General features: G+C 55.4%; 2 protein-coding genes across 3 annotated transcripts in view; both read left to right on the top strand.

The window, feature by feature from the left end:
- Nucleotides 1-928, top strand: part of CELSR3 (cadherin EGF LAG seven-pass G-type receptor 3) — a 62866-nt gene extending 61938 nt beyond the window's left edge. The window contains 1 exon segment of the mRNA XM_067544252.1: nucleotides 527-928. Within this exon segment, the coding sequence (XP_067400353.1) occupies nucleotides 527-554 (28 nt within the window). The 3' untranslated portion in view covers nucleotides 555-928.
- Nucleotides 929-6178: 5250 nt separating this feature from the next.
- Nucleotides 6179-26587, top strand: part of SLC26A6 (solute carrier family 26 member 6) — a 30815-nt gene continuing 10406 nt past the window's right edge. The window contains exons 1-13 of one of the 2 annotated variants that reach the window (XM_067544254.1): nucleotides 6337-6348; nucleotides 9397-9504; nucleotides 16112-16295; nucleotides 17121-17260; nucleotides 17845-17955; nucleotides 19522-19697; nucleotides 20808-20972; nucleotides 22069-22221; nucleotides 22449-22531; nucleotides 22703-22850; nucleotides 23090-23203; nucleotides 23718-23795; nucleotides 26029-26124. In XM_067544254.1, coding sequence (XP_067400355.1) covers nucleotides 16156-16295; nucleotides 17121-17260; nucleotides 17845-17955; nucleotides 19522-19697; nucleotides 20808-20972; nucleotides 22069-22221; nucleotides 22449-22531; nucleotides 22703-22850; nucleotides 23090-23203; nucleotides 23718-23795; nucleotides 26029-26124 — 1404 coding nt within the window. In that variant the 5' untranslated portion in view covers nucleotides 6337-6348; nucleotides 9397-9504; nucleotides 16112-16155. Of the gene's footprint in view, nucleotides 6198-6336; nucleotides 6349-9396; nucleotides 9505-16111; nucleotides 16296-17120; nucleotides 17261-17844; nucleotides 17956-19521; nucleotides 19698-20807; nucleotides 20973-22068; nucleotides 22222-22448; nucleotides 22532-22702; nucleotides 22851-23089; nucleotides 23204-23717; nucleotides 23796-26028; nucleotides 26125-26587 lie in introns of those variants that run through there. The other variant, XM_067544253.1, reaches the window with a different exon arrangement.

Here is a 26587-nt window from a genome sequence, read left to right on the forward strand (position 1 = left end):
AAAGCACAAAGCCTCCTGGTGAAACAGGATCACCCCTTTCGGATCAAACTAGGTCCTAAAAGTACTTACTAGTACAATGGATGGAAGTGCTAACATCTCTAAAGGGCAGCTGTCCCCCAGGACACCCCATGCTCCTCTGGCACCTGAAGGTGCTGGGGTTCAGCATCCATCCTGGCACACCTGCAGTACCGCTCCCATGTACGGATGGAGGGGAAGTGGCTCTGAGCTATGTTTTTTAGGCTGCATGGCAGGGTACAGATATACCACAGGCCCTTGGGTGACTGGGCATGGCCAAGGGAAAAGATCTGCATTCTGTTTTTTATATGTGCCTAGCCTGGTCATTTGTTCTGGGAGCCACAGTCAAACCCTCCCCTCGTCCTTAGTGCTATTTATTGCACCAAGAGGTGTGCATGATGCTTTCCCAGGCCCTGGCCATGCAGGGAGATCCCAGGGAGTGTCACTTTGGCTTTGGGAGTAAGGCGCAGGAGGCTACATTTGTTAATTTTGTTTCCTTTTCCCCGAGAAGAATAACGAGAAGCGAAGGTCATTCCTGAGGGATCAGAGCTGCTGCAAGAGCAAAGGAAGAAGCAGGGATGATCGCCTGGCCAGACACTTTCAGCAGAGGTTTGGAGTCCCTGGGTGCCAGGCGCCTACAAGGAAAGAACTGATGATGGTGGTCAGAGGCCCAAATCCACCCTGCCCTCCCCACCCATTGGTGCTGGAGAACTCGTGGGGTGAGAGGCAGGCAAACCATCTCTGGGAGAAAGGGGTCTCAGGTACCTCTGCACCAGAATGGCGCTGCACTGACCAAATGTCTACTTGACAGGGCGCTCCCGGAGGCGGGGATGAGTACTACACCATGAGCAAACCCAGGCTGGTGCCACTGATTACATATCAAAAGCAAACCGATCGAAATCTTCCTTTCTAAACCATTTCTACACTGTGTGTGTGTGTATGTGTGTGTGTGTGTGTGTGTGAGAGAGAGAGAGAGAGAGAGAGAGAGAGAGAGAGAGAGAGAGCGGGGTGGGGGTGGCCACAGGAGCGGAGGCAGGGGAGGGTTTTATACATTTTGTATCTTTGTAATCAGAGAGAAGAGAATTTCTATGGTTATTTTTACGGACTGTTCTGTTCCCGTTGCTGTGATGCTGACAGTGTTTGTCTTGACAGCAACTCCATGCAGTGACTAGAGAGGCTGCTGGCCTTTCCACAGTGGGGCAGTGTGTGTGGAAGCAGATCCCAATGAGCGGCTTCCTCCAGGCTTTCCTTTGTGCTGTGTGTCTGTCCCCTCCCATCCCATGCCTGGCTCAAATTCCCACGAAAGTGACAGTGATCATGCTTGCAGACGTATGGGGCAGAAGGGGCCGCTCTGGGAAAGCACTCCACACACAGGTCTGCCAGTGCATCTCCATCCTGCCCTGCAGTATTGCCTGCTCTTCCGGCCTTGGCACCTCCCCAGCCCTGTCAGCGCCCCTCGCTCCTGTCATGCTGCTCCCAGGGCTGTCCCACTCTGTGCTGGGGCACCTCAGCCCAGCACTCTAGATATTCTTGTCCAGCACCCCCATGTCCTGCTGTAGCTCATCAATGCACGTCAGCCCTCAGGAGAAGTCCCCTACTGTCTGAGTCCTGGGCAGAGCTGCCATTGTGCCCAACTGCACTGAGGTTTTGGGCTGATCGAGTCCACAAAGTCCAGGTTTGTGTTTGGGCTGTGTTGTGTCACACGCCCCGGGCTCGAAACGGACGAGGTGGGAAAGCCTGCTGAAAGCCTACCCTTAGAAAGCAGGAAGGCAAAGCTCAGCTGGGAGAGCTCCTGCTGAGTGAAACCAGCCTCCCAAAGGAGACTGCATGCTGGGCGCCTCCAAAGGCCTGTCCCTGCAGCAGGCTCCTCTCAGCAGGGAGGAAGAAGGAGAACACTGATTTGCACTTCACAATAGGTGCAGTGCCCTCTTTTTCCCCAGTATTGACTGGAGAAAACCACCCCCCCTCCAACTGCATGTCACCAGGAGCCTGAGAGTCGCAGACTAGCTCAGGAGAGAGGACAGACACCACTCTCCCTTGGAGCTAGATCAGGGTGCTCTGCAGTTTCACCTGTGCTATCTCCACAAGTGGGCGATTCCCCGAGTCCCAAGTTAGCACCAAGTGGACCCCAGGTGAAGAGCGCTGAGATGGGCGCAGCCAACCAGGGAGCATGGCTCAGGGCAGCATCGTTCCAATAGAGGAGCAGCCTCCTCGCTCCATTTTACACTCTGGTCCCCGCCCTCATAAGCCAGCGTCTCCATTGGCCTGTACTGCAGGCTGCACATCTGGCTGGCACCGATTCCAGGACTAGGGGCGTAGTGAAGCTGTAGCAGGCTCCACGTGCATGTCCACCCAGGGGCGCACACGCATACCTGTCCCAACGCCCCCTGGCAGCTTCTGCAGTTGTCCTTCGAGCTGCAAAGGCATACGGCTCACAATGGCCTGAATTTCAAGAGGGAGAGGGCAGACGTTTTCAACCCGCTGTGGTTTGAAATATAAGCCACTCTGACTGCTTATCATTCCTCCCACACCAAAGGGGCTGGAGACTTGGATTAGCCCAAAAAGTCCCTCATGATCCCTGCCACTTTATATGCTGGATTTGTGCTTATTGAATCCAACATGAACATGGAAGTGAAAGAAACCTTGCCAAAACCCCCAGCCCTCTTTAACTGGTGTATTGCTGCTGTATTCCCCTGGAGGCACAGGCGTTACCTTCCGCTGCCAGGAGGGGTGCAAGAGTCCGTGCCTGTGTCTACCCTTAGGCAGGGGGGCTGCCAGCTTCTCTCTACCACCAGTGCAGTCCATTTTGATTGTCAAAAGCAATGTGTTTACTGAAGTGAGCATGGGGTGCTAGCTGCATCTCTCCAGACTGCAGCTCTCGGTGGCCTCGTGTCTCTTGCTCTGTTTATCATCCCCTTACGGAGTAATGACACCCAATTTACTGCCTTATTACCATAGAACACTGTAGCATAATGTTGACACAAATTATGTAATGTTTACACAAGGAAAGTTTTTCCAGTGATTGTGCAAACAGGATGGAAGCTGGTTTGCATCCTCTGAGCCCTGGCTCTGCTGGCGCTGACCATGCTACCACCAGCAGGAGCCTTGGAAATGCTAATGGTGATTAAAAACCGTTTTCTCAAATACACTCCTCAGTTGGCAGCTGGTGCAAAGGGCTTTGTGACCTTCGAGCCTGGGGCCTGAGCAAAGCATGTGCATGAGGAGGGGAGCCTTTGCCTTGGAAACGATTGATCAGAGCAGTCTCGTGGCCTGGGTGTGACGTGAGCGAGGCGCTTTAGGAGTGGAGGAAACTCCCCGCATCTGCCCATGTTGTCTTGCTCACGCATTCACTCTCCACCATTAGCCACGGAGACTAGCATTGCATGCTGCAGCCTTCCCAGCGACGGGTGGGTGGGCGGGCAGGTGAGAGGGTTACACACACCAACTTTGTTACAGAAATGAATCTCTAGCATCGGCAGTGAAGCAGAAAGCACAGGCCACGGTACCAGTGCAAAAAAAGAAAACCCTTCTGTCTCGAAAATGCAGGTTCTGACAATGCTGGGGGATGCAGACGCCCCCCATTTGTGCTGGTCATCCTGTGGCGCCTTCTCAGCGCCATGTTCCTTTCAGGAATGATCTTGTTTACACTGTTTTTTCAGGCTGTATATAACCAGGACGTAGAGCTCTGTTTGTTACACTGATTTCTACAACTGCATCTTCCTTCAAATGCTGTTTTGTACCTTCCATCCTGTTGTGATTCGATGGGTATCTGTGCTGTTTATTATCACCAAAAAGCTGGTTGGGTTGGTTTTGAATTGGGTTTTGAACAGAACACGATTTTCTGTGGCATTGTTTTTCCGGCGGGATGGTTTGTTTACGATCAAGGGGGCTTAGTTCAGTGAGGGGTGGCTGTGGAAAATCGCAACCCCGTGTTCAGGAGAGGCAGGTGCCAATATTGCTGTGAGCTGGATCTAGCTGATACGGACAGGGCAGGGTGGTTCTGAGACCATAGCCGTTACCCCTTAGAACGGTGCTGCTCTCCAGCCTGCCAGCCAGGTGAACACTGGTGGAGGGCTATATCAGCAACCTCCAAACGCTCAAAGCTCACCAGGAAACACCCACGCAGAGCTTTCCACAATGGCTGCACTGCTAAGTGAACGTAGCCCCGTCTTCATCCCTGTCTGCCACTAGCCAGCCTGTGACTTCGGGGCGAAGGGCAGGATCCTAGGCCCTCTGCTCATGCCCACAGGTGCCTCCCTCTAACTCTTTGTAGATTACAGGGATTCACACAACTGCCAAATGGTTAGCTAGTGACATGTGCCAAAAAAGAGAGAGCAGCAATGATGTTAGCCTTCTGCCAGGCCTTCTTGGCCTTTTCTGTGCGACTGCCACCTGCTGCCTTGTGGCTCAGAATGTTCTGGGGAGGGGAGGCGCCCTCCGTCTTTGGAAGCTCTGCTTAGCTAATGATTCTGCGGATTGTAAAGCTGTGGCCTGGGCTGTGGAGAGCATCTTCTGGTGCTCCTCCTCTCCTTCGCCTGGTTCATTGGCAGGGAGCGGAGAGGCCCCGGGGCTCCGTCCCCGGCCATGTAAAATTGTACCATGAATGCCCCAGATTTGAAAATAAACTTCTATAAAACAGTCCCAGGCTCCCTCCCGTGTCTCTCTCTGCTTCAGAGTTCAGTTCATTCTGTTAGTTTTGCCATCTAGATCACAGGAGCCCAAAGCGCTCCACAGACTTTCCACACACAGTAACATGAATTCAACTGCAGGAGCAGGGCAGGCACTCCCCAGATCTCCCCCATCCAGCTCCCTTGTGCCAAGTCCATGAATCCCAGCCTGGAAGCCTTAAGTCATCAGAACTGTCATTGGCTGAGCAGGGATCCTGCAGGCAGGATGTGTCCCCAGCAAGCTGGGAGGTGATTCCACCTTTCACGGGGCACCCGGGCTGGGTGGGTGCATGAGATGTGGGAGGACAGGCTTTTATCCCCACAGCAAGTGCAGGCTCCTTGTAACGACCAGCCGCACACATCCAGGGGGGAGCTATTTGATGCCAGCGCTGCCATCCTACAGTGAAAGAACAGCTCAGCCCTGCTATGCTTCCCTCGCCCCCCATCCAGCTTGGCCACTGCCCCAAGCTCCTCACCTGCAGCCCTCGATACTCCAGTCCTGGGCCCTCCACACAGCTCTGCCCAGGCCTCTCTAGCCTGGCCTGCAATACAGAGCCCCCTGAAACTGCAAGGGCTTGCTCTGGGGTGAGAGGTTGTGCAGCGCAGGGTGGCTCGGTGTGTATTTGTGAGCCAGTTGCCCCACCTGGCTCTTTATGTCATGGTGTCCCCCAGAGCCAAGGGCTGTAAATTGCTCCTGGGAGCTGGCAGCATTTCACACTCATAGGGTGGCCTGCTGTGAGTGACTCCAGCAGCAGCCAGCCTGAGGGAGCCTCAGCAGTTGAACACTTTTGTAGGGACGTTACCTTTCACCCTGAGCAGGTACAAACATGATCGGCTCATTAAAGCGGCAGCTTCTCAAGAGGCAGGGCATTAGCTCCGCGTGAGGGGAGTAGCGTGGTTGCTAAACCACAGTCCACTGATAGCAGGAGATCGATACGTTTTTACAAGCTCGAGATCATGGCTGAGCTCTGTCCAACAGCCCCTCCCTCTCCTGCAACAAGATCCTGTTCTCCAAGAGACAGGCGTAAGAGTGAGGCCCGGAGAAAGCCGTGAAATCGAGCGCAAAGGTCACTGTAGACCACTACTGGACTAGACACCCGCCTCTTCTTTATTACCGAAATAAGGGCCTCTCACCTAGCCCAGGTTTGGCTAGCTGGGGTTTGAGTCTCCTCTGCACGCTGCCTCGGAGGTAACCCCGCTGCAGCCAGCAGAGATGCCCCAGGTACAATCTGTGTAGTGGGGAGGAGAACAAGGCCCATGGGTCAATGTCAATCATTTCTAATAGACGCGCTTTCCGAGTTATCCCGGTTCTGAACTCCCCTCCCCCAAGGCCTCCAGATACAGTTCAGGCCTGCCCTGGTTATTCCACCACCAGGCCCTGGCAAGGGCGGCAGGCCCCTTTAAACGAAGCAGGCCCAGCACCCCTGTGCCAGGGCAGGTGCTCCCAGTTAGGCAAATAAAGGCTGGGCAGCAGCTGCTGGGCCTCTAAAGGATCAGGGGGCGAGAGCCAGACAGGTAGGTTTTGTGGGGAAGGCTGAAGATGAGCAGAAGGGTTTGCTGTGACAGTCCTGAGCTGAGGGCAGAGAGGGCACGACACGGCACGTGGCCTGCTGAGCCAAGGCTGAAGATGGGAGTAAGAGAGGAGAAGAAAGGGGTTTCCATGCTGGTGAGCTGGTGCTAGAGGCTGCCTGGGGGCAGGGCAGGGCTGGGTTGGGCCTACTTCCAGGCCCGTCAGTGATGGGAGACTGGTGGGAGGCAGTGCTGGGCTATGCTGTGGGACTCCTGGGTGGATGCGTTGCACTAGGTGTTAGTAATAAGCTGCCCCTGAGGAGGGGGATGCGTGAGACAGGGGAGCTTGGCTTGGCTTGGAGTCTGTAGGGGCCCAAAAGAGAGGTGGGATGCTAACAGCAGGAGGAGGGCCCTCGGCAGCAAGGGGGCAAGAGGGAATTGCTGGACTGGCTCCCAGGCCCCTACACACAGCTCTACTAATGTACCTGCACCATGAGCTGCAGCCCCCTGTTGTTTCACTGCTGGGCCTCTACTCACAGCTCTGCCACTGCAGCCCCCTGCCAGTCCAGTCCTGAGCAGCCCCCCACACGCACGCTGATGTGCCTCAGTCCTGGCCTGCAGCCTGCCCCAGTGCAGCCCTTCGCTTCCCTTCACCTGAAAACCTGGTCTGTGGAAAAACCAGGAACGTCTCTCTGAGCAGGCTGCTCCCAGGGGAGCCTCCTGCTGCCCCTGACGCTGTCACCCACTGGGCTGCATTAACAGGTGACTTTTCTACTGCAGGTCAGTCTTAGGCCCTGGCTGCAGGGGCTGGTTGCGGGCTCAAGACGCCCGCTCCTGGATTCTGAGCGTGGCGCGCCGCCTGGGAGGTGGGGGACAAAGACTGAAGCAGGGGGAGATGCGTGTTCCTCCTCCTCTGGGGCCAAGATCGAGGCATGAGAAACCTAGTCACTACCCTGGGGGCTGGCAGGAGAAGGCCCCAGTCTCCATGTGGCAGAGGGGGCAGGGAGGAAGAGCTCTCAGGGAAGGGGAGTTGGAGGGCTGCAGGGAGGAAGACTTGGGGGCCAGGCCAGGCATAAGTGAGGGGCACAATGTTCAGGGAAACTCCTCCTTGCAGTGGATCCAGGCCCTGGGTAACCTTAAGCCACCTGAGGGGAGGAAGGTGGGAGCCCAGCTGGCTGGAAACTCACTGGTAGAAGACAGGGAAGGGGATAGTGAGGAGGGAGGAGCTGAGCCAGGGGGAGGGAGGGTCAGGAATGAGACCGAGACTGAAGGAGGAAGGTGAGACAGGGAGGGGCTATAAAAAGGCTGTAAAGAGCTTTGAGCTGCTACCTGCAGCAGCTGTTTTATAGCTTTATGGGGCTTGGTACGTAGCCCGGTGCACAGGGTCCCAGATAAGGGAAGGAATGGGCCATGCTTCCCAGTGGGGTAGCTGCAACAACACGGCCTGGGGGCCATCCCAGTGTGTCCAGACAGCCAGCGGGAACCCTTCAGAGGGAGAGGGAGGTGCTGCCAGAGACCACCTGCCCCAGGGCCCTACTCAACCTGGCCTAGCAGCAGGGGCTGCCCCTGTCGCTGGTGGAGGGCAAGCCTGTAGCAGTGTGCAGATGTCACCCAGGCTGAGTTGGTGAGAGCTGCTGGGGCCTCTGGAGGACAAGGGGTTGAGTGGCCTTGGGGACACTAGTGTTTGAGAGGGCCCTATACAGTGCGGGGTAGACTCAGCAGTGTGTGGGATGCTGGAACACGCTGCCCCAGCAGCCCCACCCCATGGACCAGCCACTAATACACCTGGGCTATACACCTTGCTCCCCAGCAGAATCCCTAGAGGGTGTTGTGTGCCAATGTGTTTCAGCTCCATCTTCCCGGCAGACCATGGCGGGCCTGTCGCTGCGAGTGCACTGGTGTGCCCGGTGGGACAGGGAGCACTCACAAACACACTAGTACAAGTTAGCACTAAATGCTGGGATGCACAAAACCCATGTAGAGAGTGGGCCCCATTGTAGCGGGTGCTGCACAAAGAAAGGTCTGCCTGTCTCCTAGTCTCCCCCCTGCCCCCAAGCAAGTATTGAAACACACCCTGTGTGTGCCTGCTGCTTTCTCAGTGCACTCTGCATGAGCATCTGTGGGACTTCCACCTCCTGTGAGCATCCTGGGAAATCAACTCTTGTTCCCTGAGAGTGACTGAAGGGCAGAGAGATCAGCTCGCTGGCTTAATTTGACCAAGTGTTCTTGGATAGCTGCTAGAAGCATTCACGTGGCTCTCCCTAAACACCACGATGATGGTCACAGATGCTGTGGGTGGTAATTGTAGGCTCCTGGCACACCCTGATGCAGGAGTGTCAAACATAGGGGCCGTGGTCCGGATTCTGCCCGTGAACCTTTTTTTAATCTGGCCTGCGTACCTTTTTGATGTGTCCCATGTCGCCATCTTTCTGTGTTTCCAGCTGATGCTGGAGGGTAGAGCAGCTGCCGAAAAACAAGGAGCCGTGAGATTTTTGCGGCGGAGACTAGGGAGAGAATTCCGCTGGCGGGAAATTCAAATGTGGCCTGCCGGTGGAATAGAGTTTGACACCCCTGATAAAGATGAAAATGAAAAATCCCTGGATGCACACCCTAATACAAATTCCTTGGGTGCACACCCTGATGAAATGTGCTGCGCACGCCTATGCTCCTGGTGTTAAGGGAGGCACTGGGGTATCGTTGACAGCCAGCTCAGGAAATGCACCAACTTGATCCTGTGGCTGATGCTTGAAAGAAAAGTTTCTGAAATGCTGCTCTAAGGGGGACCAGAGGCTGGAGAAGAAGCTCTAGGTAGCCCTGGGTTCCAGATAATAGATGTTCCCAGGCTTTAAATTTAGCCTGCACCATCTGGAGCAGAGCTCTAGTAAATATTTTCAAACCTGCGGAAGCCCCAGTGCCACCCGGTGGGGCTGGAGTCCCAGGGCTCCGGGAAGTGCTTGGGGAGAATTTAAGCCCTGGACGGTTTGGTAGAAGTTTGTGCTGGCTGGGGAGAGCTGTCAGTGGAGAGTGAGCAAGGAGGTGCCTGTTATTTAGAGAAATGAGCTGAAGCACAAAGACAAGACCCATTGCCATTCAGCAGCTACACATCTAGGTCAAACAGAGGCAGAGCTACCCCGTGTAGTGTGGCATTTCTGATAGTGCCGGGAGAGAGATGGGGTGTTGTGACTGCAAGCATCTCTTGTAGCAGAAGAAGATGGTCTCCAGCAGGTGCTCTGCCACCAGAGAAGGCGCAAGGAGTGCTGGCGAGGCTCCTTGACCAGGAGAGGCCTCTTGAAAGGACACAGGCTCTGGATCGGTGAGTTTTTTGGCCTGAGATGCTTCAGGATCTAGAACGCACCCTAGCTTGGGTGGTTACAGGGCCATGCTGCTCTCTCTAGCAGAAAATGGTGAGAGGGAGAAACTTGCATGATTATCATGCAAGTATCTGCACCATGGGAACTGGTTGCGCTGGGTTTTCTGATCAGAGGCCACTTCACATGACGATGGTTCCTGCTGAGACCAGGCAGCTCTGAGCCCCCTCCATGGGTACTGGTGTCATTTCATTCAGCGCCCCATGCCCATTCACTTGCTGCATCCTGTCGTGTGTAGGGGCAGGGACTGTTTGGGGAGCTGTGTCTGTGAGTGCCCCAGTGCCTTAATGGGAGCTCAAAAAGCATTCTACTAATGCTGGGTGAGTCACGCAGGTGGAGGGCCCGCTATGACTCAGCAATGCTAGAGTGCTTTCTGAGACAGAAACCTTATCCAACTCCTTCCCACCCCAGGGAGTTGGGAGGCATGAAGGGTTGAGTTGAACTCAGGGAGTCCACAGAGAACTTTGGAACAAGATAAGGGAACTCCTTGTTCTGAGCTCATGTACTCAGTGAGTGCACCATAGCATAGGCCACGGGGTTCAGCTGTCCTGGCAGAACACTGGTAAGCACCCACCTTTGCCAGTGGGCACTGCCCTCCTAGGAACTCAGTGGTCTGTGGAAGCACTGAGGCTGCAGGCAAGAGTGTTATAGGGCCACTCAATGTTATTCCTGCTGAGCCAGAGAGGTCTGTGGCACTGAGGAGCTGGCGCTCTGAATGAGACACGAGGGGCTTCTGGGAGATCAAGGGGTCTGGCAGTGAAAGAGCCTGAGAGGAGAGTCTTGTTGATGCATTTGGGGGCAGTGCCCAGGTGAAGGTAGGGCTGCCTGTGAGGAGTGGGTCCTGGGCAGGGTTTGAAGGAGCAGAGGGAGGGTCATGGCTCCAGGTTCAGGAAGGATCTGCAGCCAGGGGGAAGCAGAGCAGCTTGGCGGTGTGACGGGAGTGGAGCTGGCAGCTGGGGACATGAGTGGAGGGGAGTCAGGGGCATGCAGATGAACTGGTAGCAGGGCCAAAGCCCGCAAGGTCGGGGGGCCGGAGGGGCAAACTGTTGCTGGTACGAAGAGGAGCAGAGTCCCCTCTGGTTAGGGGCATTGGCTGTGACTTACAAAGCCTGGTATGGTTGGGATATGGCTGCTTGAGGGATGGGAGGGGGCTGGTGGCAGGGATCACCTGGTGAGAGACCCTAGACTCCAACACACTCCCCAACTTGATCTGACAATGCTCCAGGCTCCCGCTGCCCCAGGCTCCCATCCCCTGGCAGCAAGGTTCCCATGGCTCTGCCTGGGGAGCAGCCCTAGACCGAGGATACTTGCACCTGGGGTAGGGAACATACAAGCTGTCCCTGAGGGTGCCCTCTGCAAGCGGCTCCTGGGGCTGCCAACAGCCTCTGCTCCTCCCAGTGTGGATGAAAAGTGCCCCCTCCACACCCCTGAGGAAGGATTCTCAGCCAGGGGCTCTGGAAGGGGCAGAGGGCCAGCCGCAGGGTCACCCACGGGCAGGGACAGAAGAGAGGGATAGGCCAGCATGAACATTTCACCATGAGGCCTCGCCTGCCCAGCCAGCCTGGTATGGGGTGACCAGATAGCAAGTGTGAAAAACTTTTTCTTTGGGGAAGAGGGGGACGGGTAGTTGGGTAGATGAGACAAAGCCTCTAACATTGGGACAGTCCGGATAATTAGAGTCCAGTACGGATACAAAATTTGTATCCGCATCCAATCCGCAGACATGACCCGCGGATACAAAGCAGGTATCCGCAGATTTGCAGGGCTCTACGGATAAAATCCGGATGTCTGGTCACCCTATCCTGGGTGCTTACCAGTGCTCAGTGGCCCCGCCCTGTGGCTGAGAGAAGCACCACATGGGTAGGCTTCAAGGATTCCCACCCAGCCCTGCGGAGGCTACTGTGCTGTGGGGCCATGTCAGAGGGGTGGGAGGGTGTGTAGTGCAGGAAGGGATTTCAGGGAGACGTCCCTCTGTAGATGACCTGCAGGCCTCTGCGCTGGCCTGCTTGCCCACCCAGGGGCCCCCAGCAAGGAAACCTGGCAACTGCGCTTTCAGGGTTTGCCCCTTTAAACCTATTGACACATGAGGCTGTGACACCCTCTTGGCAGGTGAAAGAAGGTGGGAGGGGGAGTGGTGTCTCAAAGATCACAGTCAAGTATTAATAGTGGGGAGGAGAGTGTACACTGCACTGGAGGGCTGCCGGGCACAGCGGCTTGCACCCCACGCCAGGTAAGCACCAGCGATCGCGGGGTGCCTGTCCGAGAGAGTCTCCTCCTGGAGAGGGGGAGAGCTGCAGCTAGCAAGGGGGCAGAGGGACCCCCTCACCCAGCAGGGGAATTGCTCCAGCCATCTCAGCATAGCACCAGTATCAGCCTGGCATCAACTTCACCGTGTTCCCAAAGGATCTGAGCTGAGTGCACCTAATTTAACCATCCCGGGGGCTCTTCCCCAAACCATGGGGTGAGACCCCCCATTAGCAGTAGGGGGGTTATGCCCCCATCTCCATGGGGTACGGAAGCACTAGGTACAGAGAGTGGGTTTGTGTGTGGAGGAGCCTGGGAGTCAACATACGGCTGTTGTGATGTGTCCCACCTCGGCCCCTGGCTTCTGTCGGAACAACCCAGGTAATGGTGACCTTTGGCATGGCACTGAGCAGCCTGTCCCCGAGCCCGCTGGAGCAAGGGTCCTAGGCTGGAGATTCCAGCATAAAATAGCAGCATAGCCATTCCCGCTCGGGGTGGTGTCCGGACTCTGAAACCCAGCCGGGGGGGCTCTCGGAGCTCGAGCGGGGATGGCTGCGCCGCTATTTTTTAGCGCAGTAGCCCAGGCCCGGGGTGACCAGCCATCCTTTATTTTAAGGGATGTCCCTGCATCATTTTAAACATTACACTGAAGCTTGTGAGAATGGCTCTGTATACGTGAGGCCGGTCAGAATGTAAGAGAATGGGAGAAAAACACATGCTGTGCTGAGGGAAATGGGGTTTCCCTAGAACCTCCCTTAAAATAAACCTTTTTCCCTGATTTCCCATGTGGTTTCCCCTTATTTCTGTCCACCAAAGGGGGCTCACCCTCCAGAGGGCCCAGGAGCCCCAATCTGTAGACCCGGCCTCTGAGTCTTGCTGATGTGGGGGTTTTTTTGCAGCGTTGCCTCAGACCCTAAGTGTGGAGAGCTGGCTCTGCCCAGCCACCCCCAGGCCCAAGGGGTTAGGCTGTTCCTGAGCTATGCTCGCCTGGCTGTGAGGGCGTGAGCCCGACTTCCCTCATCAGCCCCATCATTGTGAGCAGGTAGGGCCGGGTCCTGCTGCGGGATGCTGGTGTGAAAGCAAGGGGCCCGATTGCTGTAAGAAGGGGGCCCCATGGGGAAGGTCCTAGCCAGCTACACTGCTCTCCTCCATGTCTCCAGTGTAGGGCAGCCACAGCACATCATGCCCAGCTATTCTGTGCAAGGCCAGTGAGCCAAACTGTAAACCCTGCATATGATGGAAACCGCTTCAAGCCAGCACCCCTAGTTCCAGCACCTATGGTGATAGGGCTGCCAGAAGCAGCCCCCCTGGCTGTGCTTGCAACACAGGGAAGGCCCTTAAAATAAAGTACAGATGGTCACCCTGGGCTTGCGCTACTGCGCTAAAAATAGCAGGATGGCCACCCCGCAACCCCCCCCCCTCCACCCCCCCACTCCCGCCAGGTTTCAGAGCTCTGCTATGTTAGCACTGTAGTGTGAGCCCTGCAAGCCCCGGTGTGAGAGGCCCGTGGGGAGCTGCGCAGGCTGGGCTCTCCTTGGTGGCCGTAGCGCTGGACCCTGAAGAGGGGCCAGGCCTGGGGCACAGGGCTGACTGCTTTGCTGCTGTGCAGGGTGTCGCAGGGGGCTCAGAGCAAGGCGAGGAACTTGGCAAGGACTTGCCGCTCACAGCCAAGTGGTCTCTGCTGCGTTCCTCCGGGGCCTTGAGTGAGCGGCTCCCACCTAGCCGAGGTCCGGGCCCGGGTGAGACGGAGGCTCAGGCTGGGCCCAGGCCCAGAGCCAGGCTGTCACTCTTAGGAGCAGAGCAGGCTGCTGCCTGAGCAACAGCACCTCCCACTGCCCCGCAGCCAGGGCTTAGCGGTGGCAACAGAGCTGCCAATGGCCGGATGCGCCTCTCCCTGCCATTACCTTTCCAGCGCGGGGAGGGAAGCTGGGCTCTGCCTGCGGAAATGGAGGGTCCAGGCTGAGCAGGGTTGCCGCTCTGGCCCCTTTCGCCAGCACTGAACTCATTCAGACCTGGCAATCGAAACCCTTCCTAATCCTGCCCTGGCTGGAGGGGACAGGGTGTGCGGCTGTGCGCATGCGTGCTCATAGATCGGTACATGCGTGGACTTGAAGAGGGCGGGGGTGTGCGCGTGCACGCTTGTATATGTGTACGTGTCTGGAGGGGGGCGGGGTGTGTGCGCGCTCGTGTATGTGTGTGGAGGGTACAGGTACACAGCTGTGTGTGTTTGTGGTTTGTGGGTGCGGGCAGTGGGTATAGGTAAGAAGGCACAGGTGCGGCTGGGGGGCGAGGGTGGAGGGTATTGGTTCACAGCTGTATATGCATGTACCCGAGGGAAGTGGGGCTGGTGGTATTGGTGCACAGCTGTATACGTCTGTCTGAGGGGTGGGGGTGTAGGGTCTGGGTACCTAGTGGTACAGATGTCGGAGGGGAGGGTGGGGGAGGATCTGGGTACACAGCTGTACACGTGTGTCTGGGGGAGGGGAGGGGATGGGATGGGTAACCCGCCAATGGATGCCTGTTTAGCCTAAAACGTCAGTTACTCTTACTGAGAGCAAAAACCCCTCATGTGAAAAGGGCAAAGTCTGCAATGTGGGCCTGGCACGGGGCTGTCCCATGAAGCTGGGCTGGCTGCAGGGAGCTGGACAGGGAGCCTGTTCCTGGCCACTCAGCAATCATTGTTTGGCCCCGGCATAGACTAAACAGAGCAGCCCTTGGGCAGTTTGAACTTGCACACGGGATGCAGTGATCCCCAACGGCCCATCCTCCAGCCCAGAATAGCTGGCATACGGAGTGCACTGGCCATGTGCCTCCAGCCCCTGGCTGAAAAGGGGGGCAGTGAGAGTAAGGCCCACACTGCAGCAAGGATGCAGCCCAGAATCACTCTGGGTTTGCCCCAAGGACAGCCCCCTCGCACTCACTCTCAGCCCGGCTGCTGCTCCTCCTTCGCCGCCAGGACCTGGGACAGCAGAATCATTTAAAAAACAGCCATATGTGAGAGAACAAGCTTAGGGCTGTGACTTCCCTGCAGGATGGGACCGAGGGAGCTAGCTGCCTGGGCTGGGAAAAGCACTGATTCCAGCCCAGAGCCCTGCAGTGACGCCAGGATAGGCAATCTTGCATTTTCGTTTTTACTGACATGAAGATCTGAAGTTGATTGATTGATTGATTGATTTTTTTTACTGACACACTAAGCTTTTTACTGACATCATTAAAAACACCACAAACAATACACCAATGTCACACAAGTGTGTACTCACTTGCGATATTCTGTACACAGGCATTCGGAATTACGCAACTGTTTTAGCTGCCGTTAATTGATCGGTTGGGTTCTTTGGGCGTGTGCAATTACAGAAAGCAGGAAATGGATAAAGTCATGATGAGTGTAGTTTTACGATACAAGACCTGATTCTGAATGACGACAATCAGTGTCAAAATACAATATGTTTTATTTCTACCCAGTTTCATGGACATTTTCATTTATTTACAGATTTGTGGATTGTTAACTTTGTACACTTTTTTTACTGACTGTCCGTAAATTTATGGATGGTTGGCAACCCTGATTTGACGTGGAGCCACATGGCCAAGAGCCTGGGTTGGAGTGTTCTGGGGGGTGAGATCTGGGCCCGGAATCTGGTGCAGGGATGGGAGAGGCAGAGAGGCAGGGAGCTCTCCCCACCCCAATCCTGGTCCCTTGTGCCCCCTGATTAAAAGGTGCAGGGGAGTCACAGCAGAGGAGGCCCATCTGCACTGCTAGTGGCCTAGGGCTGCCCGTAGGGAGTTGTTCTGCTCCTGAATACCCTGCCCCAGTGCCCCTAGCGTGAATCTGCCTGCCAGTGTCCTCCCCAGACAGCAGGCTCCATGCTGTGTGGCCCCATAGCACTGCTGGGCTCCCTGCACCCCCCACTGAGCCCTGGCTCTCTCCTGCCCCCAAGAATCCTTTTTCTCGAAACTTCTGGAAGTTCCCAAAGACCGGGCCTGTCCTTGGCACCTGGGGTCAGAGTCTAAGTATTCGTGTGTGCCAGCTCACACCAACCCGCTGAATCCAGCAGCAGCTTTAGACTCTGGCCTCAGCTGGCGAAGGAGCGGTGGAGACAGGAACAGGCTCACCTCCCCCAATTCCTCATCCTGAGGGGAGACAGCTCCCCGAGGGGCACCAGTGGCCTGGATGCTGTGCCTGAGGGACTCTCCAGCACGCAGGGCTGCCCTGGCCTCCAAGCAGTGGCAGTGGAGCGAGGGCAGGGATGGGCATCCACAGTGGGGTGGTAGCGTCGCCAGCACTCAGCCCGTCTCCCCTTCTCGTCTCAGCCTGAAGGTCGGACAGGAGTGCGGGGGGGCTTGGTGCTGTGGCGATGGAGCAGAGCGAGCTGCGGCGCCGCCCCGGGGCGCCTCAGGCGGACAGCGAGGTCTTGAGCGAGGCTGAGTTAGAGGAGATCGCACCGAGAATACGGGCTCCGCAGCCCTCTCTCTGCAGCAGGGTCCGGGACGTACGGTAGGTGCCACTTCACACAGTTCCCCAGTCGCTGGTGTGAGGCGTAGGGCTGGAGCAGGGGAAGTGGCACAAGCATGGGCGTGTTACCGAGGGGCTGCTCTGCGGCTTGCTGAGAGGGGTTTTATGACCCTGGCAAGGTGTGTTGCCTTTGCCTGGGTGGACTCCCGTTGTCTCCTGCCCCTTCCATATACAGGGGCCTAGGGACAAAATGGCTCTTGTCCCCAGGACAGAGCACTGTGTTTGGGTCTCCCCAGCACCCGGCCCCAAAGCTGGAGCCAGACCGGGGGAAGGGGTGTAAAGACACTAGTCCCTGGGGCTGGGATGCACCCATCCCGTGCTTGCCCTTTGGCCTTTGCCCTCTGGTGCTGCCAGAGCTGATATTCCCTGAGTGCCAGCTAGGTGGAGAGTGCTGTGTGCCAGACATCCCCCCAGCGCATGCTGGGCCCCTGGACAGCCCCAGGGCCGAAGGGGCAGGAAGGCCAGTGAAACCCTGGGCCAGGTCCTGCCTGGGCCTTTGCCACCATTGCACGCAGACTTGGCAAGGTGCTTCCAAAGCTGCAGTTTGGTTCTCCAGTCCCTACAGAAGGGGCCCCTCAGGGGGTGGTGGGGGAGTCCAGGGGCCCCGCAGAGGAGGCGTCTGGGGTGGACTTTAGCTGCTATCATAGAGCACTCCATGCATTTACAGAGGGGCTAGATCCCAGCTCCCAGCCTGGGCAGGGGAGGACTCTGCCACGGTACAGATCCTCTTGCTCTAGCCCTCCTGACTCCATAGGGCTCCAGTGCAGCCTAGAGCCTTCTCAGCCGTGCCTTCCCTACCCCCTCCAGGTGTTCATGTGCTGCTGCGAAGTCCCTGCTGTTCCAGTTCCTGCCGATCCTGAGCTGGCTGCCCCGGTACCCAGTCAAGGACTGGCTCCTCGGTGATATCGCCTCGGGGTTCAGTGTGGGTATCATGCACCTCCCACAGGGTAAGCACCGCAGCCCCCATCTCTGCCGTGGGACTGCCTGCAAACACATTCCTCTGGGTGTGATCGCTCTGCGGTACTGCCAGCCGGACCCCATGCCTGTCACCTGTGGGCAAAAGCAGGGTTTAATCTGTGCCAGGGCTGAGCCCTGGCAACTCTTGGCTTGGAAGTTCATAGCCCCGGCACCTCTGGGCTTACTGCACCAGTTACAAATGTGAAAAAATTGCTTGAGCCCCGGCACCTCTTTCATTACAAATTAAGCACTGGGCAAAAGGCTGTAGCCCTGCTGTATGTGCTGTGGGCATTGGGGGGGTGTTGGGTATACATTTAGGGGTGGCTGTGTATGGGCGGGCAGAGAGCTATGAGTGCGTGTGCGCATGTGTGTAGGGTGGGGTGGATCTGGTGTTGGCGTTTGTGGGGAAGGGCAGGGGGTGGGGTGGGGTGTGTATGGGGTGGAGGGAAGGGTGGGATGGCATGGAGGGGTGGGGTGTGCACAGGATGGGGGGGAAGGGCATGGGGCTGTGGCAGGTGAATATCCTGGGAAGGGGAGCCTGTAGTAACGCTCCTGCCTGCATTGCTGTGTCTAGGTTTGGCCTATGCACTCCTGGCAGGGTTGCCTCCCGTTAATGGTCTCTATTCATCCTTCTATCCTGTCTTCTTGTACTGCCTGTTTGGAACATCTAGGCACATCTCAGTAGGTAAGCCAGGAGCCGGGGGCCTGTGGTGAGCTGGGGTGCCCAGGTGGGAGGTCTGGGGCAAGCGTGGGTGCCAGGCTGGGGGCGAGCTGGGGGCGCCTGGGACGGGAACTGTGGGGCCCTTTGGGTGAGCTGGGAGGGCCCGGGCCGGGAGCTGAGAGATCCTTGCACTCCTCCATCGCCAAGGAAAGAGAAGCTGCCAGAACTTGAAAAGCAGGATCCTCCCCGCCAGCCTACACGCACAGCTCAGACTTGGGCCCGTGCACTCACCACTGCCGTTGAAGTGGCCAGAGTCTCCCTGCACACAAGACTTGAGGCGCGCGCTCGCAGCCCTCTCTGCCCACAAACAAAGCGCTCAGCACTTGCTGTGCCAGCAGCCATGCGCCCCCTGTGCGTGATTGTTGCACGTCCCTAGCCGTGCGCTCAGAGTGACCCCAGGAGCCACATACAGATGAGTGAACAGCCGGGTGGCTGTGCTGGCTGCGGGAGGGAGCCCCTCCTGTTACGCACACGCTAGGGCACCCCACCTTTACCCCCATCCATAGGGCTCAAGCCATAACCCGGTTAAGGCACCCCCACCCTTTCCCAACCCGTAGGGCTCCGGGCATAATTCTCTGTGAGTTTGCAGGATCTTTTACCAGTGAAGGAGCCTTACACAGTAATCTCCTTATCCTCTATTTGTTAACAACTACCAAAACAGAATCCACACGCTAAGCACACAATGCTCACCACTCCCAGCCAGAGAGACAAACTTCTCCTGGTGGCCAGTCAGGATTAGATCATCTGGGGACTCCAGCGTCTGCACAGCATGGTTGGCAGGGTGTTGAGGTCTGGCAGCTCTGATCTTCTTGGGCTGCGTCCTGGAGTTAGGTTCCAAAGCACTTCCTTTTGGAGCTTAGTTTATATCGTTAAAACTTGGGTCCTGCTTAGCTGTACCTTAACCAACCATTTAAACTAAGGTACTACAAAACACCAATCCTAGCCCATTACGAAACCGTTCTTTAACCAATCAGATCCCACCACCTTAACTGATTTAAATGGTGCACAATTAGTAATGCAACAGACAGAAAGGATTAAAGAACCAGACAGAAATCTTTCAGATAAACAGTAGAGAATTGGGTGCCATAAAGGCAAAACAATAAGAAGTGTAGATTTTACAACCACAACCGTTGATAAGTGATTCCTTTCCGGACAGAATGCTATCAAACAAAGTTTTCTTTAAGCGTTTTAATATCTGTTTCTTATCTAGTGCTGGTAGATACTGTTAAGACAGTAGCACCTTCTTAACAGCCTGATATTACATTGTTTTGAAGTAGTTTCAGGAATGTGAGGATGTGACTACCTGCTACTTAGCTTATGGCTGCTGCCTCTCCTAATATGGCTGCTACTGCTTAGCCTGAGAACAAGGCCTCCGACCTTACACTCCACTGGTGATAAGCTGAGACACCCTGGGTCTGACCCCGCTCCCAAGAGTTTACCGGGTGGGCAGATCACAGCCACGCATGATCTGCCAGGGAACAAGTTTGAGTTGGCGGCTCCCATGCCCTCACCCTGTGTCTCTTCACGCAGGCCCCTTTGCCGTCATCTCCGTCATGATCGGCAGCGTGACGGGATCACTGATGCCCAACAGCAACTTCATGGATTCAGTCAATGGCACGAATGAGACAGTCCTCAACGAGGCGAGGAGAGACAGCGCCAGGGTGGAACTGGTGGCTACACTCACCATCCTGGTGGGCGTCTTTCAGGTGAGCAGGGTGCTCCGGGTGGGGCCGGGATCCTGGCTGGCTTGTTTCGAAAGGCTGGTGGATGGGCAGAGCCAGCGTCCGAGGGGTGGAGATGGTAGCACACCCTGGGACACTGACAGATCTAAGGCTGAAAGGGCCATGCCATCCAAGCCCCCATCCAGACCTGGTCTCCCTGAAACACTCATTGAATCTGGGGGCTGTGGCAGCTCTTTCCCCTGTGTGCCTGGGATCATGCTCCCCGCTCCGTCTTCCTCTTTTGGGCCTCAGCTGCTCCCATTTCACGCCGGGGCAGGTGAACAGCGTGGTCAGGCAGCATTCCTTCTTCACAACTCAGCACCAAGACCAGCCCTGCTGCTCACATCACATCCCCCAGTGGCTGGGCCCTGCTGGAAAGGCACAAGCTGCACTTACCCTCGGAGACCTCGAGCTGGTCTTGGGGGAGATGCCACCCAGCTGGGTCCATCCTGGCACCAGCCCAGAGGCTGGGCTCACTGCAGGCCCCTGGTGATGTTTGGTGAGCAGCCCCCCAGAGCAGAACTAGGGACACTGTCCCTCCCTGAGACTGACCCCTGCTTCGCATGTAGCTAGGGCAGTCAGCATGCTGTGTGAAGTGAGATCCCTGCTCTCCAGCCTTCTGCTGTGCATTCAGTCCCACCTGCCTGGGAGCAGGGGGTCCCAGGTTCTGCTCAGCACAACAGACTTCTGTGTTATCCCCCATCCTTTCCAAAGGGTACTGCCCGAACAGCCACCTGGTCAAGAGCTAGAGATGTCACTGCGCCTCCCTCCCCCTCTGTGCACCCTGTTGCATAGACTGCCCTGGGCACAAATCACAGGCGTTTGGCTCAGTTGCCCCCTGGGCTGGCACTCCCAGCACAGACACATCCAGTCTCCAGGTTGTGTTGCGGTGAATTTGCAGGGCAATCAAGGGTGGCGCCGGGCACCCCAGCCCAGGGCTCTTGTTACGGGCGAAAGCAGAAAACTGAAAGAGGTGGCAGCCTTGTAGCTCTGCCCCCACCACGGCGACCCCCATCTTTAGCTTTGCCCCTCCCATCCCCAGACGAGAGGACGTTGGCTGCTGACTATTGCTCTCCCTGTTGGATCTCTTTCCAGATAGCCCTGGGGATGCTGCAGTTTGGATTTGTGGTCACTTACCTCTCCGACCCGTTGGTGCGTGGCTACACCACAGCTGCTGCCGTCCAGGTGCTGGTCTCCCAGCTGAAGTACGTCTTTGGGGTGGAGGTGGCTGAGCAGTCAGGGCCGTTATCAATGTTCATCGTAAGTACAGCCCGGCTAAGGCAGGTGGGAGCGGGGTGGCGGGAAGGGGGGGGCCTTATCTCTCCCAGGGCTGATCCTACATTTCCCGTTACAGAACAGTTTCAGACAAGAGGAGGTGTGTGTGTGGGGGGGGGGATTCCCAGTAACCATGTGGGCAAAATATACTGCTGACCACAGATATTCTTAAGGGCCTAACCCCGCGCCTCTCACTCAGTTTTACTCTTGTGGGCATTTGCCTGAATAAGGAGCTTGGGATATGGTCAATTTGTTCCATACATAAAACATAGGAACATCTGGTAGGGACAAAATTCTGTATTTACCCTCAACTTGTCAGCTGTGAGCCAAACCCAGGCTCCTGGCAGCCGATTGGTAAATAGGTGTCATGTGACAGATCTTATCTCACATGGAAAGGGACCAAGCTCATCATATTTTATATAACCAGATCCTCAGCTGCCATCAATGGTCATAGGTGCATGGGCTTCAGTGGGAGCCCTTGGCTTCAGTGGATCTCTGAACACGTACACCAGCAAGGGATCTGCCCCCACAGGATTTTGGATGCTGTCACGAATGTTTTCTGTTAAATACTCTGAGCGGTGGAAGAAGCCAGTCCTGCGACTTTCCCAAAGGAGCAGCGTTTGCTAATCGAGTCTGTGCTGGGGCTGGTCCAGGCTGACAGGGTCTGTAACACTGGGGCCGTACAGTAAGGGGGTGCTCTCTCCAGCAGCTGGGTTACCCCTGCCACTTCCTGAGTGTTCCCTGGGATCAGACAGTGAGGGGGCTTCCTCGGGCTGGTTCTCCTTTGGACATGGACAGCACGGCACGCTATGGGTATGCAGCCTGCATCAGTATTACTTACTGCATCACCCCGTGCTTGGTGTCCCCGGCCTCCCCAGGGCCCGCTCTGTGCGAGCTGCCAAACATACACAGGGGAGGATGTGACCCCTGCCCCAGGGATAGCACAACCAGAGCTGAGAACTGCACGTGCTGAGACACTCTCTGGTTCCAGGGGCTGTATCCAGTGGGCAGCCCCTCCCTGCCGGGGCTCTGTCTCCTGAACGGATTTGGTATCATGGTCTCCCTTCCTCCTCGCCTGTAGGCCTTCATTGAGATCTGCAGCAAGCTGCCACAGACCAACGTGGGCACCCTGGTCACTAGCCTAATCGCCATGGCCGTCATCCTCGCTGTCAAGTTGCTCAGCGCCAAGTTCTCCTCCAAGCTCCCCATGCCCATCCCCATAGAACTCATCACGGTAAGGAGGGGCATGTCCCTAACTGCGATGGGGCCTAGAGCACCCAGCCCCATGGGGCTCGGCTCTGTGTCTCTCTGCCAGGTGCCTGTGTTCCTCATGCTGATGTTTCATCTCCTCTGGTAGGCTGGCCCGAGGAGGGCCCTGAGCAGACTCCTTTTCTCTCGCAGGCTCTTGTGGGGGCCGCCTGGCAGGGACACTCTCTGCCTCACGCTGTCACTTCTTTTCAGATCATTGTCTCCACGGGGATCTCCTATGGAGCCAAACTGAAGGCCAAGTTTGGGATTGCTGTTGTGGGCGACATCCCCAGTGGGTGAGTGAGGGTGCAGCCTGGGCTCTTCAGCAGGCACTTCATTACGGGCTGCTTTTCTGCTGCACCCGCGGTGGCCCTGGGGATCGCTTGGTGGGGCTGTGCTGGCGGAGCCAGGCTGTCGCCCCTGAGGGGATGCCCCTTTCCAGCTGTGCTTCCTTGTCTTGGCTGCAGGATGAAAGCACCAGTGGCTCCCAATGTCAGCTACTTCGGGCAGGTGGTGGGCAATGCCTTTGCCATTGCGGTGGTGGGCTATGCCATCTGCATCTCCCTGGGCAAAATCTTTGCCCTGAAGCATGGCTACAAAGTGAACAGTAACCAGGTGAGGACCCCACTGTGCTCTGGGCTCTCCCCTCCACCCTCTCTTCCCCTTTTTTTATTCTATGTTTTTGTCATTGGCACCCCCAGGACGATGAATCTGGGCAGTGCCGGCCCCTCTCTTCAGGGGCTCTCGTGACACCAGGCAGGGGCCTGCTCTGCTCTGCTCTGCTCTGCTCTGCCCGGCAAGAGCTGGAGCCTCACTGCAATTCCTGACCCCTGGCATTGCTTTGCCCCTTGCAGGAGCTGATAGCCTTGGGGATTTCTAATTTCGTAGGCGGCTTTTTCCAGTGTTTCAGCATCAGCTGCTCCATGTCCCGGACCCTGGTGCAGGAGACCACTGGCGGGAACAGTCAGGTGAGTCCCATGAAGCTGGCGCTCCCCTTAATTTCAGCCCTGAGGAATCCTGGAGGATTCCAGCATGAGGCCAGGAATCTTCCCCTGTCATCTCTGGCCTGACTGGGAAACCACCAGGAAGGGACCGTGTAGAGCCAGTTAGGGTGTTAACTGAGGGTGATACCCATCATTCGTGGGCCAGATCATCTGCCAGACCAAATGAGTAGCTGGGGGCAATTCTCATAAATAACTCACACCCGCCAGGCAAGGGCTGCCTGTCACTTGCTCTGGCAATCGCAGAGCACGGGATGGCAACATTAGAGAGAGCCGAAGGGGGACGTGCTGGATCACCTGCCAGACAGTCTTCCTACATGAGCTCACCTGCATCCCCTTTTCACCCAGAATGCTCTCTCCAAGGCCAGCATGACACCTGTTACATCAGACATAACATATAGGTGGTCTCTCTGCATAGGAGCTGGAAATGTCCATGCCCATCTGTCCCTCCTCTCGCTGATCTCTCTTCTTTCTTCTCCAGGTGGCCGGGGTTATAGCCTCACTCATCATCTTAGTGACCATTTTGAAGATTGGGCAGCTCTTCCAAGACCTGCCCAAAGTATGTACTGTCCTAGTCCTGCCTGCCTTTCTGCATCTTCACCTGTCTGTACAGTTACCCTGAGTCTCCAGCACCATTATAGTCAACACTCATAGATCAGCCCAAGAAGGACAAAAATGTGACGCAAGTTCTATAATATAGGGATACGTGAGTTGCCGTAATTGGGCCATCCTCCCCAGTATCCTCCCTGCCACCCGGATCAGATCATTGGTCCATCCATCCTCCCCAGTATCCTCCCCTGCCACCCAGATCAGATCATTGGTCCATCCATCCTCTCCAGTATCCTCCCCTGCCACCCGGATCAGATCGTTGGCGTACCTATGACAGTGTCCCTCCTCCAGCGCTATCCAGCATTTGATGTATCACACGATGACAGATAAACACCCGTAACCCAGCTATGTAGTTGTGTGATGCAGTGACACAGAGGGAAATGCTCCCACCCTGACTTCTGCAGGAGTCCAGCTAGCACCCTGCTGAATGAGGCTAAAGTTCCTTTCGCATTACCATAGCTCCTTTAATTACGGGGGTTGTAAATGACCATCACTCAATTCCTGCCTGTAAAAATCCAGCTGTGGTATTTGACTCCATGGTTTCTGCAAAAGGAAGTGCCCCAGGTCTCACTTCCACTGGCAGGCCAGCATTTCCTCAGCAGTGTTGCCCTCGTCCCTCGTTCACTTCAGCTGAATCACTCCTGAATTTTGGGTCAAAGCCTGAGTTTCGCACTCAGTGTTTGCTCCGCCATGCTCAGGTCCAATCCCACAGGTGTTGGTGGGAAGACAGAGTAAATACGGGGGAAGGGCTGTGTGATATTGGCCTCCAGGGGAACCATGCTGAGATAGCTTAAACAGGGCAAACTGCAAAGAATGGAGCAGGCAAAGCCCTAGATACTGGTGTTTTTTCTTCCATAAGATATACTAAGCCAGCAACAAACTGGTTCTAATAACCTCACTGGTTATTCAGTAGACAAAACATAGTTCCCGTAAAACTATTCAGCCCTTTGGCTAGCACTCAGACAGCCAAGTCAAATACGATGGGGATTACTGAAAATCTTTATCCATCATATGTAAAAAAGGTCTACCAATCCCAAAGGATCCGACACATTACCAAACAGGTCAATGAATAGTTCAGATCTTACCCAAATACATGCTTAAAGCTAATGTTTATTAACTAAACTAACATTTATTTAAAAAAAGAAAAGAGAGTAATAGTTAAAAGGTCAGTACACAGATGAAAATAAAGCTCCTAGGTCAGTTTCAAAGTAGAGATTATAACTGAGTTGCAAAATTCTTAAATTGCAAAGTCTCTGAAATTACGCAAACAGGTTGGGGGTCATCAGTCCTTGTTTAGAGCTTCTTTGTTAGAAATCCAGTTCAGAGAAATGAAGACTACATAGTCCCTGTACAGTTTGTTCAAATTCTCCCATGAGAATTAGGGTGATTCCAGATTGGTGCTGGAATCTCAATCTTGTAATCCAAACTTTCCCTGACGAACTTGGACAGATTTGAGATAAGAAGGATCAGGCCTGAAGCTTCCTTTATAGTTGAAGCAAGGTGAGCACTTGCAGGTAACTCCCTCATGTGGGCTTTGATGGAAGAGATATTTGATCTTTACTCAGTAGGTCCTTCCTTAGACAATACAGAGAGCAATAGCTGTTTCAACTATCAAGACAGTCCACAGACACTTTCTTGAATGGAGAATAGTAATGTACATTGTCCTTTGAAGTAAAACCTTCACCTCCTAGGCGCACACAGGTAATTAGCTGCATTAGCACAGTTAACACAGTTTACATAAACCTCAGAGAGTAATACAGGCAAATGATTTTGTTACATCAAAGGTCCACCTAGATGTTAATATTCCCTTTTGACCTCTAATCAAATAGAACAACAGTAATAGACAGGAAAGCAGTTTATCTACATTGCTAACCTCTAACAAAAGATATGTAAACATTAAATAACTACCAACAACACACTTGCATATCAAAGCTCAAGTCTACTTATGAAGAATGACCCTCACTACTATTGTATTTTCCTGTGATATGTCTCGAAAGGTCAGAGTTGGGCCATGCAATTTGTAGCTTGGATTTTTCAGGCCTAGCATCACAGGCTGCCTTTTCTGTCCAGGCAGGTGCTTGTGGGAAACAAAGGCCCCTGGAGTCCTCAGGCTGTGGGCTGCTGGGATGGCCCTGCAGTGCCCGCTGTCTGAGTGCTCACGGCTTCGGGGATTTCTCTTCCAGGCCATCTTAGCTGCCATCATCATTGTTAACCTGAAGGGCATGTTCAAGCAGTTCGCAGACATCCGCATGTTCTGGAGGTCCAATCGCATCGATCTGGTAAGGAACACAGCAGACCTCAATGTGCCTTGGACCATGGGGCCTGATTCCTTGTTGCCCTGAGGCCCCATTCCACTATGCTGGCACAGAAAGGTGGAAGTGCAGGCGGAAAGTACCCTGGTTACTGGTGAACAGCACTGGCCCCATTCTGCCAACACTGCACACACCTACAGGAGCCCCCAGCGGGCACTGCAGACACAAACCCCATAGGGCTCTGCCTTTGGGGGCACGAAAAGGGTAGACCTCAGTTCTGCACTGGTCTGTGTTGGGGGCTGAAATGGCTCCTGGCAGCCCCTAACTAAGGGAGGTGACAGTTTCCTCGGGACCCTTCTTACCAGGCTTGAACCAAGTGAGAATAGAATTTGGACCATAGAAATTGGTCAGAACCAGGACTCTGGCTGTGAACCCCAAACCACAGGGGACCAGATTCTGGCCCTCACCACACAGGCCTGTTTCTGCAATG

The sequence above is a fragment of the Emydura macquarii genome, unplaced genomic scaffold, assembly GCF_026122565.2.
Source record: "Emydura macquarii macquarii isolate MOO-44397 ecotype Brisbane River unplaced genomic scaffold, CSIRO-AGI_Emac_v2 contig_968, whole genome shotgun sequence".
In the NCBI taxonomy this organism is placed as follows: Eukaryota; Metazoa; Chordata; order Testudines; family Chelidae; genus Emydura; species Emydura macquarii.